Source organism: Chaetura pelagica, unplaced genomic scaffold (assembly GCF_000747805.2).
Source record: "Chaetura pelagica isolate M959 unplaced genomic scaffold, ChaPel_1.0 scaffold82, whole genome shotgun sequence".
Classification (NCBI taxonomy): domain Eukaryota; kingdom Metazoa; phylum Chordata; class Aves; order Apodiformes; family Apodidae; genus Chaetura; species Chaetura pelagica.
In genome coordinates, this window is record NW_009952990.1 from 7555917 (window position 1) to 7575405 (window position 19489).

General features: G+C 35.8%; 1 protein-coding gene across 2 annotated transcripts in view; it reads left to right on the forward strand.

The window, feature by feature from the left end:
- PTPN3 (protein tyrosine phosphatase, non-receptor type 3) overlaps positions 1-19489 on the forward strand; it is an 84073-nt gene that overhangs the window by 23144 nt on the left and 41440 nt on the right. For both annotated transcript variants that reach the window (XM_009996501.1, XM_009996502.1), the window contains exons 8-11: positions 2059-2146; positions 6949-7037; positions 11074-11137; positions 14500-14672. In XM_009996501.1, coding sequence (XP_009994803.1) covers positions 2059-2146; positions 6949-7037; positions 11074-11137; positions 14500-14672 — 414 coding nt within the window. The remainder of the gene's footprint in view (positions 1-2058; positions 2147-6948; positions 7038-11073; positions 11138-14499; positions 14673-19489) is intronic.

Sequence of the window (19489 nt, forward strand, 5' to 3'; positions counted from 1 at the left end):
CTTTCAGTGAAATTGGTACTTTCTTTGAGTATTTTTGGTAGAGTGAGGCTTTGATGACTGAGAAGTTTAACTGCTTTATTTGAATTAATGTAGATGATATTAACTGAAGTTCTGAATAAAAATGCTTGAGTAGACTAGACAAGGAAAAATGTTTCTTTATTGTTTTAACACCTTTTTTTTTAAACTTCACTCTTCAGGCCTATTTGTTTCAGAGAACAAGAAAGAAGAGGCAGGAAAATTATTGTGTATTCTGGCAGTATTTCTTGCATCCTCCTCTGGCATTAATAGTGTATACTTATGTCTGAGACATTCTTCAGTGCCAGTAACTTAGTTTAAAAGAATGGCCTTCTCAGAAGGAAAGACAGAATGGGAGAATTCATCTTACAGTTTGAGGAGAACAGTGTTTTGGAATCAGATTTCTGCTGATCTGGACTAATATTTGCTGTAGACCATATGGGGTACCTGTAAATTATTATCCCTTTTCAGTGTGCATTGTTAGATGACAGGATTGCAAAGCCAGCCCTGTAATATCTATGCTCTTTCATTCTTTAGTGTCTCTCCTTTGGTAAGCTTACAAAAAGGAAAATTTAAAGGCTGGAAGTGCTGAAGCGCAGTACAAACCTGAATTCATGATACGTCTTTTATGTTGTTGCTCTGTGCAGGTTTTTTTTAACTAGTTTTCAGGTTCTTTTGCAAAATCTGAGGAAGTAGTTCAATCAACATGTTCATACAAGACATTATTCAGCAGACAGTAAGTAACCATTGAGGAAGCAAGTGGTGTCATATTTAAAGGTATAGCTTCAGAAACTTTTCTATTTTCATCTGTAAATCCATCAGGGCATTTTTCTATAGGCGCTTTGTTCTAACAAGGCTTTCTTAGTGTTTTTTTATTTGGTACTGAGATCTTAGGATGCAGATACTATGCAAACTAATGATACTTCCATAGTGCTGCTGGATCTAGCCATTAGTTTGAGGAAAAGGATGCATTTGAAACATATGATCTTTATATTCCAGATTATGTTTGTTAGCCCTTGGGTATGAATAGTTATAAAAATTAAAAGGAGACACTTAACACTGGTTTCCTTTTGCCTGTTTATCTCATTAACTCTCACCTGCCTGGGGACCTAAAGGTTTTATTTCCTCTAATCAAGTATAGAGGTATAATAACAAGAAAAAAAACTAGGTCCATGCTGAGGCACTTTTTGTTGGCCCTTCAAGACACAAAGCTTGATTGGTCTGGTATAGATGGTGTATGCAAATTGAGAATTAAAATTTACAGGTATATCTTGTCAGTATACAACAGACTTTAGGCCATGTGGTGTTCCTCTTAGATGTATAGTTAGTAGGGGACATGGGAGAATAATCTAGATGGAGATTACTTCTGTATTCTTCTATTTTTAGAACTCCTTTTTGATTTCATGAAGCTTTTCCATGAAGATATATAATCTAATTATTGTAGGTGTCGGGATTTTTGAGTTCTTGTCTCTGAAAAAAATAGTCCCTGAATCATAGAAGCTTTCTAGAAGACCAAAAGACATATTCCTTTAAGTCTTGTAGCACATGTCACATCTAGCAGGAGAAGAAAAACGTACTTTAGGACTTAGAGATTGTAGATAAATTCAGATGCCTTTTCCTTAGCAACTTTCATAGCTTCACCTTATTTTATCTCCTTCATCCTTATTTAGTATATTCCTGCTTGTAATCTTTTCCCTGAACTACTTCTGAGAGACTATGCAATGCAGAATATTTACAGACACAGCTTCTTATTAAAAAGGGATATTTTATAGGGGAATTGCTTTATCATCCATTTAACAGAAGCAGAGATAAATGATTTTTGTAAAAAGAACTGATCTGGAAGGGCTAAGGTAATAACACGGTGTATAACTTGCTCAGTTTTTGACAGGAATTTAGGAGAGCCTTCACTAGCTAAGAATTCATAGCACTAGTTAATGTTGGTCAGACACTGTACTGTGGGATTCTTCTGGTTTTATACATTTGGAATAAATATAATAATTTATTTTTTACTATAGTCTATATAATTGTTTTTGCCTCCTTTAGTGGCCTCAAGCAATCTGAAGCAGAGTCCTGCTACATAAATATCGCACGGACACTTGAATTCTATGGAGTGGAATTGCACAGTGGTAGAGTATGTTTACATTGTGATTTTTCACTTGGAAAAAAAATATACATGCCCTTTTTATGTTAACTTGATGGTAGTAAAAACAGCAGCATATAAGTATTGACCTTGTCATGTTTTATTTTTAGTTAAAGAGTTGGGTAGTTTTTCAAAGTTTTGTGTAATATAGGTGCTGAAATTTCAACAAAACAAGCTAGATCTCCTCAAATGAACACTAAGATGTTTTTAAGATAAATTGTTTCAATACAGCTATACATTTTACTTCAATAAAATTAAGTTTATGAATGTCATAGCATGAAAGATAGTGCCCTGTTTAGTTGTATGAAGTAGTTGGCAGGTGGTTTAAGAGCTTACTTTCTCTGAATTTCTAACAGTGTTCAGAATATAGAGATCTATTATTCCTGTATTCCCTGACTCCAGCCTAAATCTAGGCAGTATTTAACAGCATGGAAGATGACCACTAAACATGTATTTGAAGACTTTCAGATACAGGGTGTTAATTGATAAGAAATATCAATATCAAAGGAGCCTATAAAAAGGCTGCTGACAAGAGCATTTAATGATATGACAATGGCTGTAATGGTTTTAAGCTAGAGAAGGATAGATTTAGGTTGGACATCAGGAAAAAGTTCTTTAATGTGAGAGTGGTGGATCACTGGAATAGGTTTTTTCTGTATGCTACCACAGATGTGGCCTTCCAGCACCTGAAGGGAGCCTACAAGAGAGCTGGGGAGGGAGTGTTTACAACGCATGTAGCAATCAGACAAGGGCTAATGGCTTTAAACTGGACGAGGGTAGGTTTAGGTTAGGCATCAGTAAGAAATTCTTTACAGTGAGGGTTCTTTACAATTCTTTACAGTGAGGTGAGACACTGGCACAGGTTGTCCAGAGAAGCTGTGGATGCCCCCTCCCTGGAAGTGTTCAAGGACAGGTTGGATGGGGCTTTGTGCAACCTAGTCTAGTGGGAGGTGCCCCTGCCCATGCAGGAGGGTTGTATATAGATGATCTTTAACGTCCCTTCCAACCTAAAATATTCTATGATTCTAAGTAAGTGAATGTTGCATTAGATTTTTAAGAATTCCTAAAGTACTCCTGTATAAAGCCACTGTAATTACACTCATATTCCTGAAATACAATGCTCAGACAGTAGAGGCCTTTTTTAAGGATGGGAAAAAGTACAGAGGAAGGAATTGGGAGAGATGTATTAGGTGAAAACTGTTATATGTGATTCAAAATGTCTATAACCTCCCTGCTGTATTGAAGAAATACATACCTTCGTGAGATACCTGCTTAAACAGTGTAATTTCCACCCCCTTAGTGGATTGCTTCATATTTAATGACCTTGAGCTCATGGGTTGTCAGAATATTAGTCATGAGCTGCTACTCTCCCTGCCACCAAACTGTATGTTTGGAGTGCCTCTTGATATTCACCCGCTACCCCCCCACTTAGTACTACTCTTAAATCACCCCTGCAGCTTTGCTAAATCCTAGCGCTTGGAACAGATGCTAGCAGACAGTAGTTAAAAGGCTGTGGCTTTTTGAAAGCCCTCATCTCTGTGGATCCTTATGATTCAGCCTTCCTTTGCTGCCAAATAGTCTTGATCATCTTGGTTCCTCTGGCACACAGAATCTATGTAACACCTGGTTTTAAAATAATGGCCAAAGAAGGCTGATGCTCTTACAGTGGTTGAGAGTGGGATACATCTGATTAATGTTTTGTGAAGAGCAGGTCAGCATCTGGTTTCCTTAATTTTGATGTTTTATGGTACAAAGTTAAATATTTTGCAGAAGTGAGTGTGAGCTTTCTTTTTAGCAACTCACTAAATATGAAACTTCCACTAGTGAATTAATCTGAGCTCAGTTTTCACCTGAGAACACTTTTATCTCTGAGGATAAATCTGAGCTGCTAAATTGATACATTCAAAAATAGAATAGTATTAAGAAACTCAGAGTGAATTCAGTATCTTAAAACTTACTGAGATTTGTTGAATTCCCAGTCTCCTATTGACTCTGGACCATTATCTTATCCGATCACTAATTAGTCTGATGTTAACACATCTTTCATTTTTACTGAGAGAGTGGAAGATAGGAAACTTGTAGAATCCATATTATTTCCATTTCTACAAAAATTCAGCTGGTAATTGTAAATTAAATAAAATGTGAATCAGTATTTAACTAGTTAGATGCCGGGCATGATGATTTTTATATCTTAAAAATTTATCATCTCTATAAAGAAAAAGGTAAAAATAAAAATGTATGCGTGGTACTTCTTAGTTCAACAATTTAAGACCATAGATATTTTAAATAGGAAATAACTGCATTTCTATATAATCTTTCTTTTGAAAGACCCTCGTTCTTTATGCAAGTCCAAAATCTTGTTTTCAGATTTCTTAGGTTTAACACAAGAGATTTCATTATAGCAAATAACATGGGAGATTAGTGTTTTGGACTAGGGCAGAGGCAGGTGGGAAATGAACTTTGTTCTAAAAAACTCCTAGAGAAAATAAGTTGGCTTTATTAATCCCCATCAGGTGTTTAGGTAATCTGTTATTTCTGCTAAGTCACGTAGGTTTGCAGCTTTTGCTCCTAGAGCTGTTTCGCTGTTGTTGTTTTTTTCCACACTACTGATGTTTTAAAAGCAGAAACCTGGAGAAAGCTCCAAGTGCTAGTAAGACAGGTTTCTTCCCTCCTGTATGTTGGCTGTATCATGGCAGGGGCAGCTAAATTACATGCATTTCATCTCCTGAAATACCTCAGTTTTCTGATCAAATTTTAAAATAAAGAGGGTGTCAATTCTGGATTTCTGTAATACACTGTCATAAACTTGCAGTTTGGGAGCTACTTCTGATGGAGATTCAACCAGCTTCTCTTAGCAGCATTTCTTGGCAAAGTGGGGCAGCAGGTAGCTGAGGGTTACTAATCATTTCAGTTGATTCTAGGCTACCTTGCGGTTAAACATACTTAGCCTGCTGCTTGCCTAATGATTTTCTTTTATTATACTCTCGAGGTAGAAATAGTATCCCTCTAATCTTGTCACTGTTCAATGTTAATGCTCTATGTGTAAAATAGGTTATGCTCATTCTCTGTGAACTGCTGTGATATTTCAATGGAGGTTTATAAATCACGTTGCAAGTTAGGTTCAGCTTCATTCATTTATAAGCCTGTATCACACTTCTATTTAACTATTTTTAAAAGATCTATTGTAGACTTTCCACAGTATTGTTAGTGCACATGCTATCTGCCCTATTCTGTACCTTTCTGATATAAAGAAACTGGGATTGGACATATAAAACAACTGCATATTAACTGAGCACAGAGTACCATCTAGAGGAGCAGCTAAGCTACTGAAGGTGTTAGGAGAATCCATTACCCTTAGCTATTCTTTACAAAATAGCCTGAAGCTGTTTTTGAGTCAAACCTGATGTTCTAAACCATGGGTTTTACACTTACATGTAGATTTATGCATGTGTTCAGCTCTGTTTAGTAATTTGTATAATTATATATTAGCACATGTTGATCATAGAGAAATAGGAAGCCAAGATTTGTAACTTTGGTAACGTCGGTTTCAGTTTGAACTCAAATTGACCATGCAGCATCCTCTCCCCAACGTTGTTGGTTTTTTTTCTTTTAGCTCAGGATTTGCGTACATGAAAGCATGTGTTTTCTTTTGAGTATTTCAATACATATAAAGGATTGTAAATTTATGGATGCATTTTTCCAGTTGAGCATGTTAAGCTAATGCACAGGTTTTGTTTTAGATAACAGTGGATTCAGTTTAGTGTATCAAACATTCAAGTGCACATGTATATTTCTCTAGCATACTCTCACATGCAGAATTGTGGTCACCTCCAGCCCAGGGTTTGTTAGTAAGACCTGATTAGGAAAAAAAAAAAAAGAAATTACTCCCTTTCTCTTTTTAAATAGCTTAGAATCAGGACACTTGTGTTCAGTTCCAAAAATTCTGTGACATTTGTCTGACCTTGGGAAGTACTTCAACATCTTTCTCAAGTTTAAATCAAAAAGTGAACCTGAAACTTTGGTCTGATGCTGACCTAAAGAATACCTAGTGTAGTAAAATGAGCATTACAAGTTGTTTTAATCTGTAGAAGTTTGTAATACCTAGTAGATAACATCGAAGGAAAGAGATGCATGAGAAAAAAAATTTACTCAGGAGTAGCAATTAAAGTATAGAAAACTTCTACAGATTAAAACAACTAAGTAGATAAATGGGAATAACATAAACTGCATCTGTGTGTTTACAGCAAGCTAATGCACAGGTTTTGTTTTAGATAACAGTGGATTCAGTTTAGTGTATCAAACATTCAAGTGCACATGTATATTTCTCTAGCATACTCTCACATGCAGAATTGTGGTCACCTCCAGCCCAGGGTTTGTTAGTAAGACCTGATTAGGAAAAAAAAAAAAAAAGAAATTACTCCCTTTCTCTTTTTAAATAGCTTAGAATCAGGACACTTGTGTTCAGTTCCAAAAATTCTGTGACATTTGTCTGACCTTGGGAAGTACTTCAACATCTTTCTCAAGTTTAAATCAAAAAGTGAACCTGAAACTTTGGTCTGATGCTGACCTAAAGAATACCTAGTGTAGTAAAATGAGCATTACAAGTTGTTTTAATCTGTAGAAGTTTGTAATACCTAGTAGATAACATCGAAGGAAAGAGATGCATGAGAAAAAAAATTTACTCAGGAGTAGCAATTAAAGTATAGAAAACTTCTACAGATTAAAACAACTAAGTAGATAAATGGGAATAACATAAACTGCATCTGTGTGTTTACAGCATTTTTCTTTTGCAGGATCTCCATAATCTAGATCTTATGATTGGGATTGCATCTGGTGGAATTGCTGTGTACAGAAAACTCATCTGCACAAGCTTCTATCCCTGGTAAATCCCTTTAGTAGTGAAGAAATATATTATTCCAAATAATGTCCTTTTTTAATCACTATTCCTACTAAAGCTCAACAGCTAATGGTCTGATCATTTTATCCTGTCATTCAGCAAGAAGATACTTGTTTCTAGAAAAGAAATGTAAAATGAGTTATTTGGAGTTTCAGATTTACTTGGAACTAAGATAATATAATTTAGACAAAATATTAAATGTCATCAAACAAGTCTTGGAGTCTCTGTGGGAGAGACCTTTACATTATTTTAATGATACTGAAAACATTAGAATGCACAACAGTGCTGTAGAAGGTAATCTTTATGAAGAAGCAATGTGCACAAGTTGTCTAACCTGAATGACACTAGAAGTTAGTTAAGATAGAGTTCCTTGTATATGTAGAGGTTTGTTATTTATACCATACTAAAAATGGTAACATAAAATAGAAATTAAATGGAGGCTGGGCCTTATCTTAAGGTTTTCAGATTGCATCAAAATATTTTTTCCCAGTCTTTTTTAAAAGAAGGATGAATTTGTTTTGTATATTTTACTGAGTATAGGTGTATCATGTTATGCATAATTTTCTCATATAATTTGTCACAGTTTTTCTGGAGAATGTTTTCAGTAAGATGGTGTAGTAATCCTTAATCATGACAGAGAAGTGCATTCTAATGGGTTGTACTTGCTTTTTGCTCCTTAATTACATATAAAGGTGCTGTTTAACAATATTCCTTAAACACTCAAGTTATTCCATCCTTTCATTATTAATCCCACCTAACATGTATTTCCTGTGGGAAGGCAATAAAATAGATTTCACTTTATTTTTAGTGGAACATGTACAGCATAGTTTAGATTTTTTTCCTTGCAGTGAGTTGTCTTTCAACTCCCTTAGATGTAATGTAAACCATTCTAAATGTATGTCAATAATGCTCTCATACAGCAGAGACATCTTGTTTTTTTCCATCTCTAATGCACACTGAAGCATAAAAGAATTTTATATTTTATCTTTGTGCCCTGAGCTCTGTTCTTTCGTATGTCAATCTCTCAGATTCCATAAACAGCTGCAGGTTTTTAAAACTGCCAAATGGAGGTACATTTTCTGTCTTCTGCAAGTCTTGTTGTGTGACAGCTAATGCAATTGTTCCAAGCTTTCCTACTCTCTCTCTAAAAATATCTTCTCAACTTGAAAGAAGCAAAAACTCTCTACATAGGGGGTAACTGTTTGGTATTTTGTTTCTGGCTTCAGAGGAAAAGTCACCAGAGCAGAATAAGCTGTGCTATATTTGTAGCATACACTTTCAATTTCTTCTTAGACCTCAAGGCAGGATATATTTATGGAATGCCTAGGGTTTTAATATATTTTGGCTGGACTGAAGGTGTGTGCAGGTAAGGAGATTCCTTACCGAACAGTACATGCCTGAGAATGCAAAAAAAGCCACTCAGATGATTGAAATAATATTTAGGCTTTTTACATGGCACCATTTGTATGTAGCAAGTACTTTTTCCTGCGGGCAGAACAAGCTTCACCGTAAACGTGGCAGAACTCAAGGTGGCAGCAGACACCATTAAAGCACACTTTCCACAAGTAAGTAAAATACTGTGCAGCATTAGTGGGTGACAACAATGCAACTATGCCATATGCTAGTAATGTCAAAGGGGACCAAAAGCTTTCAGGAACAGAGGCAGTGAGAGAGTACTGCCTTGGCAAAAGGAGGATTTTCAATCAAAGCAACCTACGTAAGAAGCTGACTGATCAGTCATAAGCTGCAAGTCAAGACAGGTTTAAAAAAAATCTGGACTTAACACAGTATTTTATCTGCTCTGGAAAGTTATTCCTTGGCTTGCTCAACTATTTTGTGATAATTTTGAAATTTTGCAAGTAAAATATTTTAATGGCAAAAACATACGAGCACTCTCTACATCAGCAGCAAGTAAGGCTGTGTATTAAATTCTGTTCAGTGCATCGACTTGCTTTACTCTGAAAACTTCAGAGAAACTGGTAGAGGACAGCATTCTACATTGCTAGTTAAAATTTTAAAAACAGCTCAACAGTGTCTTACGTAGCAAATTTGACCCTGCTAAATCTTCCAGTGGCAGCGTATAAGACTTTCACCTATGGAAACATTTTTCCTTTAAATCAAAATTACCAGCTGTTAATACTAATACTAATACTTCTACTAATACTGTGCTAGGACAGAACTGCCAGTTTGATCAGAAGTGAATACATCAGTTGCCTACTATGTGACAAATCTGATTTGACCTTTGTAAATGGTTGGAAAACAAGACATAAAATATGCATGATTATTAATATGCTACAAATATTGAGTGTTTTACAAGTAAATGGTAGCATTTAATCTTTAGTGAGTGTTGCCATAGTTACTGGACAGATTACTGGTGAGTGATAAGGGCAGTTGATCCACCAGCTAGATTAAGTATAATTGCATTATTTTCAGACCATGTTTTGGATGTGACATCTTCAAGCACTTGTTAAATGTAAATCCTTTGATACCCTAATCTCTTGGATTTTTTGTGGATTGTGCTATATGCGAACATTCACTCAACATGTAGGCGTAACATTGCAAATGAGTTGCAGTTGATGTTAAGTAAAACTGTCAGATTAGCAAGTGTTCTTTGTCAGTGAATTAAATAGGTTTAGTTGTACTTTGAAAAGAATGAATGCAATTGAGAGGGATGCTCTACCTAGGGGAGAGTCAAAGTAGAGACTTAAAGCCCTGATTTGACTTGAATGTGGTCATGCAGTAAGTCATGTTTTTAGGAAGGAATAAAAAAGATGAGGGAGGAACTGAGAGTTCTGGTTTTTTTGAAAGTTGGCTACCTTTTTGTTGTTGAGTGGAGAGGGGGTTTTCTGTTTCCTGCATTTCTGCTGTTTCAATTTTTTGCTTAGTTTGCAAGTTTAGTTTTCTGTTTCCTGCATTTCTGCTGTTTCAACATTGGGGTAAGAGCAGTGGGGAATGAATGATATGCCATTTTCCCACTTGATGAGAGTGATGTAAAACTTTGGTAAGAATTGAGATGACCTTCAATATAGTTTATACCTGATGAGATCTAAGGTGCTGTGAAACATTGGTTGTTGAGAATATTCTGAGACTTTTAGCAGCAACCTTTCCAAACCCTTTTGTGGTGTTTTTTCAGGCAGATACAATTTGGTCATACCTTAAATAGCTTTCTCAAGGCATTCATATGACTCCAGCTGATCACAGATTTCTTTTTGCAAAATGCGGTGGTTTTCAGTTATTGAAGTGGAGGTATAGTAGAGAAAATTTTAGGTATTTTAGACAAACCTTGTTTTGCTGTAGGAAGGTGTGTGGGTTCCTGTAAGTTTGTTTTATTTAGCAAAACTGCAATCCCTACCTTAGATAATCTTTATCCATGCTAGATATATGTAGAAAAGAGGTGTTCAGTTCTGTATAAATTTCCACATAAATTGTGCAGCAATGTTAGTAATTGAAGTGAAAAATATATTAAAACTCATTCTTAAAGTCTTCATCCTTCTACAATTATGATTTTAATTACAATTTTTGTTTTGTAATTAATACAAGTATGTATTTTTTTACATTATGAAGCTAATTCTGTGAAATCTCTGGGGTGTTTCAGGTGTTGTATGACCAGTCTTGTCATGTCATTAGGATTTTAATTTTTTTCCCTTTAGTCACATTTGTTGGATGACTCTTGAGTTATACAAACTTGACACATTTAACGTTTGTGTGGCTTAGTAAAGGATGTCTCAGGTTTTTGCTGCAAGAATAGATTTGGTGGGAGAGAATTGCTATGTGAGATATTTAAAGAGTAAATGAGGAAGAATCTCAATTTTTTAAAAGACTTTTCCTTAGCTAAAATTTTTGCTTTGGGTTTCTTAACACCTGTTTGCCACTTGACACAGGAGATGGCTGCAGATTACTCATTGGATATTTAACAGAGTCTTTTAGGCTTGCTGTACACTATTATTTTTTATTGTGTTTTTTTTTTTCTTTTCCCCTATAAGCATTGTTTAGTATTTCATGGTTTGTTTCTTTCTTTTAGGGTGAACATATTAAAAATTTCCTTTAAAAGGAAAAAGTTTTTTATACAACAACGGCAAAAGCATGTAAGTAATAGTTTCATTTTGTTTTGCTCAAATGGTCAAGTTTTTTCATTTTTTGTTTGTTTGTTTGTTTTTTTGCAATTAGAATTCTCTTTTGTTAATTTGCCCTTGCTATTGTGGTCCTTTTATACTCACTCTGTTTCACATTTTTATTTCCATTCCAACATGGAACATATCTATATTCAGTCTGCTAGACAGTACCTTTCCCTTGCATGTTTGTTCGCCCTTGCAGACTTGGGGGAAATGTAACTCTTCATCCTTCCTCCAATATTTAGTAACCTAGCTTATTTCCCATTTCTTGTCAGCATCTGCTGCTCTTTTCCTTGATGCTGCCTGCGTTGTAGAGTGTCTCACTGCAGTGAATCTACTAAACAGCGGCTTATCCCATCTAGGAGCATTTTGTGAGGTCCCTTCTGCTCATGGGGCTTGGTTTTGGGGGAAGGAGGGTACCTGGCACAAAGGAGAGCTCTGCAGCTGAAAGATATGAGGTTGGAATGGGAAAAGTTAAAATGTCAATGTGTAGCAGCCACTGGACTCAAAGATCTTGTAAAATATGTGTGATCATTGCATGAAGCCTTCACTGCTGTCAAAAGTTTAAATTTTTTAAGAACACCCATGTTGCCATTGAGGGGGGGCAGCATTCTTAAAATTCACTCAGTTAAGCTTTTGTTAAATTATGAGATTTCAAGGGTTTTGATTCTTTTACCTCATCTCCTCTTAAGTGATCATAGTTCTTTCTTTCATAACCCACTGAGATTATAGTGACGTGCGCTGTGTCGTGATTAGAGAGCAACAGAACTGCAGGAAAAATAAGGCCAACCGCATGACTCTTGACTCTTGATCTGAAAAAGCAAACCAGATGTGCTGTTAAATCTCTAAATATATCCATCCTTGTCAATTAGCCCTCTTTGCTTGAAATTTAGGGCAGGAAGTCTGTATGTCTGCAGTACTTCAATGGTATTTCTTGGAAAACCTTGCTGCCGCAGTGCAATGGGAATGAGGGGGCAGCTGGACTACTGGGTGTTTTCTCCAGAGTGTTGGGTTGCTTGAGGGTTTTGTGAGGGCAGATGACTGAAGTAGTGTCAGTCTCTAGGTTAATTGAATCTTTGCTTAGAAGCACAGGAGGAAATAGGTAAATGAGGCTGAAAGTAAGGAAGAGAGAAGAGTGTGGGGAAAGCAGAGCAGATACTTCGTGTTTGTAGGCAGTTTCTTACTGAAGATGGTAACAGTGCTATAACACTTCAGGGTTTTGTATGTCATATGTAGATTTCTTTGCAAAATATTCAGAAAGTTCTCAAAGGCTATGAATTCTCAGTCATCTGGTATGTGCCATGTTTCCCTGGTTTATTCTCTTTAATTCTCTTACTCCTTTTTTCTTTCCTTATGCTCTCATTCTGAAGACTCACCATCTCTACTGTGTCCCTGCTACTCATCTCCTCTTTTACCCTCCCACTGCTGTGGTCAGTTATCAGGTGCTTCATAGAAGCATTCAGTATTTCTGTTTCTGCTGAAGTGCTACGTAAGAACTGAGGTGTAAAGCTGATAAATCAGTGAGTTCTTGATGCTATAAAAGCTCATGATGTGTAGACTTAATTAAGGGTGGAAGAATTAAGGTAGGGATAGGAAGCATGCTGGTTTACAGGCAACGTTTTAAAGCTCCAAGAAATGGAAGTTTATATCCAATGTGCTTATCTAATGCTTTAAAAAATCTTATTTTTCTGCATATTTTATACTTTTATTTGCTATGCTTTAGATATTTTTTTAATTCTTTGTGGATGGAATTGGCATATGTCATAGAACCATAAAATCATAGAATGTCAGGTTGGAAGGGACTGCAAGGATCATCTGTTCCAAACTTTCTAGGTACTACTATAGTTTATATCTGATGAAGGTTCTTCCCTGATGCTGAAATAGCAAGAGACTCACTTTACCTTAATGGCCACACATTTCTCTGATCCTTGATAACTATTAAAATACCATTATTTTGGAATTTGAGTTGCTGAGTATGATAGGCACTAGATCCTTTTCACTATGCTTGCACACTTTATCTAGGCTAATTAGAAGCAACTGTGATGAACTGACAAAGATCAATTTGTTCCAGTACGCATGAGGCTCAAATATAAAAATCTACTTATTTAAAAAAAAATTTAAAATAAAATAATTAAATGTTTTAATAGGCAGTTAAATGTTTTGTAATGCCGTTGTAAAAATCAAGGGGGAAATTCTTATCTTTCACGATTCTCATTGGTTTTCTAAAATAGTGATTTCAGTCATAGTTAGTCTGAAGTAGTCATAAAGCAACTTGCAGAATGTGACAATGATCTCTGATGCATGACATTTGTAAAATGTTGCTAAAAATAAAAATAATACAAGAAAAATACGTTGATTGCTCCAGCCAAAATGGTGTGTAGTTACTGTAGAGTTGTTGCTGTGAACAAAGAGTACAATATAATTTACTCTGATCTTGTGTTACCTTCCTTTCTCTCCTATTTGCCTTACTCTTCATTCCACTTTCTTTGCATCAATATATTAACTAACCAAACCTATATCATGTGCAGAACTCTCTTTGAGCACTGGGGTATGGAATAGCTCAACAAGCTCTGCAGTTGGTGAAAGCATAAACATGAGTGGCACAATTGTGTTTCACTGGTGTTTCACTGGCACTTTGGCAGTGAAATAGCAAGTAAGAGTTTTCACCAAGACACACAAGCTTTGTATTCTGCTTCCTTTTGATCTCCTCATTGTGGCCTCATCATCCAAACAGCAGGATTTGATTTGAACAGCGGTAGCAGCAGCTCCAGTCTCATCTCAGCTGCTTTCTTTCCCTCAAAACAGGTTGCCGTTAACATCTTTAGTATCCTCTGAAAGACTATCAGGGAGATCCATTTTGTGTATTGTGGCCCTTGAAAGAATATTACTGAATTGATGCCTTATGTGAAGAGTTTGAATTCAAATATTGAGAGTCTTTTTCTTTCTTCATTGTTTCCTTAATGAAATGTTTAGAAGAGTTTTGTTTGTATTAAGTGGTCAAGATCTTATTGGAAACATGAAACTATGTTTGGCTGTTTAGTTTTATGCTTGTATATACAAAATGTTTATCACTCTAGACTTAAATATTTCATTAACACTGTAAGGATTAGGAACTGAAAAACTTAAATTTAAGCAATGCTTTCTGTCTGTCTAGCAATTTAGAGTATTCATCTGGTCACAGATGAAATCTGAAAATCTGCTCACCACTCATTTTTTTGTTTTCCTAAAAACATTTTTCCCATTTAAGCTAAAAGTAATTTAATTGTTGTTTTATAAGCTTATTTACTGAGTTTGATCTGCTTGTATATATTGAAACATATTTACTACCATTACAGAATGAATCCAGAGAGCACATTGTTGCCTTCAACATGTTAAATTACAGAGCATGCAAAAATCTGTGGAAATCCTGTGTAGAGCATCACACGTTTTTCCAGGCAAAGAAGTCACTACCTCATGAAAAAAAGATTTTGTCACATTATTGGACCCTGGGTTCTAGAAATCCAGCAAAGTAAGTTTCATGTGAAAGCATGTTTTGCTTTGTGATGGGAATGGAAGGCTTTGTGTCAGTGATAGTTTGAGTAGCAGAGCTCAGTTCTGCCCACAGCTGTGTCCCAGTGTGTGTGTGAACCATTTGACAAGTGACATAGCTGTGACTTTGGTTTCTGTGGTGTGGTATCATTACAACAGAACTTTTATTAAAATTTCGTAAAAAGGTATTTGAATATGTTTACTAGAATTGTTTTAACTTACTGTTTCAGTTTGAGGTATAAAAATACTAAGAATTAAAAATGTCAAGTAGCTCATGATCCAATAAGAGAATTTGCTGAACAGATTTGTTTTGAACTGTTTACCCCTTACTGTCATATACACAGTCTGTTTAATACATTAGGACAATTTCTGGAGTGTGTTGTACCAACTATCTATTACTGACATCAAGGCTGATAACTTTGTCCCATATGAGTATTCAAGATACCATGTTTGTGACATTTCTAATCTTTTATTTGCCTCGTTGAAGCTGATAGTTTCACAGTGCTATATGAACTTGGGATTCTTCCTTTCTCTATGCACCAAGTGGGCCTTAATTTCCTTAAATTTAATCTGCCAGTGTATTGTCTAGTCACTTGGTGTTGTAGTGTCCTTCTGCATTTCTTCAGAACTTACCTTTATTTTTGCCATCCTATGTGATTAATATCTTCAGCAAACTTTGTTCACTCTTCTCTACATCACCAGTGAATGTGTTGAAGAGCCCCCACTGCATATCCTTCCAGGACTTCACTGCTGATCTTTTTTCACTATAAATCAAAACCATTTTTTTTCCTATTTTTTTTTTTTTGTGACAAGTGAAGAATTAATTCCTCCAAGTGAGGACCATATTCCCCAGCTCCTTAGTTTCTTTTTGGGTTTGAGGTACCTTATAAAATGCCTTTTTGAAAAACTAAATAGATTAAATCACTAGTTTGAAGTGAAGCTTATACTCAAGTAGTTCTGCTGTTCCATCTTAGAGGCATTTAGATATTTATTTTTTTTTTTGTAAGTATCTGTCCAGTTGATTCTTTCATTATGTTGATTTATTTTGTTGTTTCATCTATCAGCAATTCAGCTACAAATGTGTCGTGTGTCATCGTAGTCCCTGTCCCTCTCCAGCCCCTTAAAATGTTCTATCATGAAACATACCACAAATCTTTCATGTTACTAGTGAAAGAAAAATAAAGTCTTACGTTGTTACCTCCTCTGAATGGGCAGTTTTAGAGGGTTCTTCGGTCTGTTGGTTATCTGTAGTCTTTGTAGACTCACTGGAAACCTGCTTGTTCTGATGATTTTAGGAGAAGTATTTTATTGTTTTATTTTTGTTTGTGGAAGGTGTTTTTGATGATTTTGCAAGTTTTTTTTAACAATTTAACTGGGCTTTACATTTAAATTGTCAGACTGGTTCTTTTTTTACTATTTTGATAAGCTTCAGCTTTTGAATCATGCTATCATACTTCAGAGAGTTTCCCAGGCTTTGGTGGCTTACTGGTTTTCCATACTGTCATGTCTCTTTAGATACTGCAGAGATTCATACTAAGTGGACTAGTATTACTTCTAAATTAAGCCAGTTAACCTATGAGGGCTGTCCAACAGTTAGAAGGCTAATGAATTACTGTGTTTTCTTCTGGAATGGAATTCTGTATTTTCAGCTGGCACGAGATCATAGCTGAAGCAAGTGAAAACAAGGAGTCATATGAGTGTTAACCTAATTTCCCCACTTTTTATAGATCTGTATTTTCAGAATTAGCTCCTCTCTGGAGTGATATTACCTTGTTTTTCCTATAGTGCATATTTTCAGAAGCTGACTTTCTCAAAGTTTGTAGGATTGTCATATCCTGGAATCCTTATTTCTCTCAGATTTGCAAACATTCAAAATCCTTATGCTTGTGTATACACATGCACACGCAGGCATTGCACAGCTCTTGTAATGTCAGGAAAGAAAACAGTATGAGTTCCAAATGACACCAGTTTAGTATCACTGAAGTTTTTACCAAACATTTGTTTTTTGAAAAATTTATTATTATAATACCTTAATAGTCTGTAGCACGCAGGATAGTTTTCATTGTTGAACTGAGTTACAAAGAAAAACTCCTTTTCAAGTAATCTCATGTTATGTGGAGTTATCTCTGAAACAAGCAATTCAGCTTATTTAGGCTCTTCAGGAATCTCTAGGGACAACAGGTCATTGTAATATCTTCCATCAGCTTAATTATATCCTTTATACTAATGTGCACTTTAGCCTTACTTAGACCAGCAACAAACATGAAATTTAGGATCTGCAAGAGGCAGAAATAACTCAGCAACCTTTACAATTGAGTCAGCTAAAGTACATAAGAAGCGACAGTAATATTGGAAGACTTCTGGTAGTTCCTACCAACCTGGGGTTACCTGTCACATCTTGAAATTTTTAGTTTCCCAATTGCTTATGATTGTGGAATTTTGTTAAGAGACAACATGGGCTTCTGCATTCCTTTTCAGTGATGGCTCTGAGCTCCTGTGGAAGCTATGCAACCAAAAAAGAGATTCTGTATTCTCCGTTGTTAAAGGGAGCAAAATTTTGCATTAAATAAAAAAACCAACAACAAACAAACAAACAAAAAACACACGCAAAACACCCACCAACCAACAACCCTGGCAGTCTTCAGATTTACTTGTTTTCAATAATTCTTTTAATGAGACTTGTGTCAGCTTTGAAGAGGGTTACATTCAGGTTTTCCCACATTAAGTATTACAAGTTTTCCTCTGAAATTTGCAGCTTGCTTCTATTATGTTCTTTTACACTCATACAAGGCAGATATCCTAGTGTTGATTGCATCAATTCAAGTAGTTGAACTCTTGCAACCCTTTAATACTGTTTCTTATTCATGTATCTCTGTGCCCTTCTGGATTTTCTTAGCTTAAGATACTAGTGGAATTCCATTTAAATTAGGTTTCTGAGCTGTATAAATCGCCTGTAAGCCTTACACTAAGGGCAGGCTGAATCACATCTCCCGGATTCTGAGAGGTGAGTTCACTCAGTGTTTCTGGACTGAATGCTTAATAACTTCTCTGAGGTGCATTCTCAGTCCTTGCTGAAAACCTTAAAATGCACCTGTTTTTTCACAAAGGATGACCTCAGTAATATATGGGAGCAAGGAACCATCACCTGAAGATATTAAAACCCATTCCCGAAAGGCATTGGCAGCTTCCCAGTATGTTTGCTAAGAAGTACCCATGTATTTGACATCTGAAGAGCAGCTACTTGGAGTTCAGGAGATTGTTTATGTTATGTACCTTAACAGAAAAATCTAGAGAATATATCGTTAAAGTGATTTTGTGATCAGGTTCTAAATAGGCTCTGGCTTCCATCGTACAAGTTACATTGCACCCCAGAAGTCACCTGTATCGGAAAATTCATGAATAAGCACTTGTGAAAAAAATAAAGCTGATTAACGCAAAGTGTGTGGAATTCAAAATGCATTTTTTGGTAGTACATCCTCTTTTTCTACTCTCCCTCTCCATTCCGTCCATTTAAGTCTTCTTTGAAGCAATGCTTTGTTCTTCTAGATGACCAGTGTAGTTGGTACCTTGTCATGCGTATTCAGAAGACTTACAGAAATAAAATGCATAATATAGGCAAAAACTTCTCCTGAGTTCATGGACTATGTGTTTACCAAACTTAAAAAACATGTGTGTAACTGATTTTGACATATGGATGCTTCAGATTAAGTTTCCTTTCTTTGTTTTTCAAACTGGGAGAAGCTTTAAAATTATATGTTTAGAAGATTAAAGGATTGATTTGTATTAAAATCACAAACAAGGCATGTAAAATACTTCAGAAACGAAATGTTTTGGGTGGATTTTTCTTGTATAAATAAAAGGCAGTACAATGCAAAACATGCTTCAAGTTTGATATTAGCATGAATAAAATCCACATAATAAACAACTTTTTTTAATGCTATGGAAAATTGAGACATTTCAGCTCCATAGTAAAGGCCTCATATATTCTGCTACCCATACACCTGTTAGGTACAGCTCAGTATGTAGTGAGTCAAATGGTGGTAACACATAAATTGCTTCTTTTCCACGAGAAGAAATCCTAGGCCTGTAAAATTGAGGATAAGCAGCTTACCTCTCTACTTGTCCTGTGGAATACCATGTAAAAAGATGCGTGAAAGTTACTCTATCTCAATTTTTATCTACTTAATTTTTTTTTTTTTTTCTGCTGTATAATTCCACTAGTAAGAGACTTGTATTGCTTTCCTAGCTGAGGTTCTTGTGTTGATGCAAACCTTACCATGCCATGTTCTTGTCAAAAAAATCAGTCCAGGCTTGGAGATCTCAATTGCCTGTCAAATCTTCCTCTAATGGTTTATTCCTGTAAGAAACACTTTTCCCAAATGTGGCTTCCTTCTGGAAATAAAGAATGGTCTGGTGCAATTCTTATTTGCTGAGGCAGCAGGTAGATGGTTAATGGTAGTCTTGTGCTCAGTGAAGTCATTAGTGCAGTTACCCCTTTATGAGTTTAAGAGGGAACATCTAGAACCTATTGCCTGTATTGGAACCGTGTTTTCTCAGGCTCTTGGTTCAGTGCCAAATAGGACATACCAAATTTCCTGTTTTCTCCTCCATCTACTTATACAAATAGGTTAAAAATACCTCTCAGAACAAGTTATTTTTACACTAAATTTGTGGCTAGCATTGTAGCAGGGATTAACAAACAGCTTTATTGCCACAAGTGGGGGACGGTAAATGGCTGTGTGAGAATGCAGATGCATAAGTAAGGAAGGGTAACCACGGGGGGGGGGGGGGGGGGGG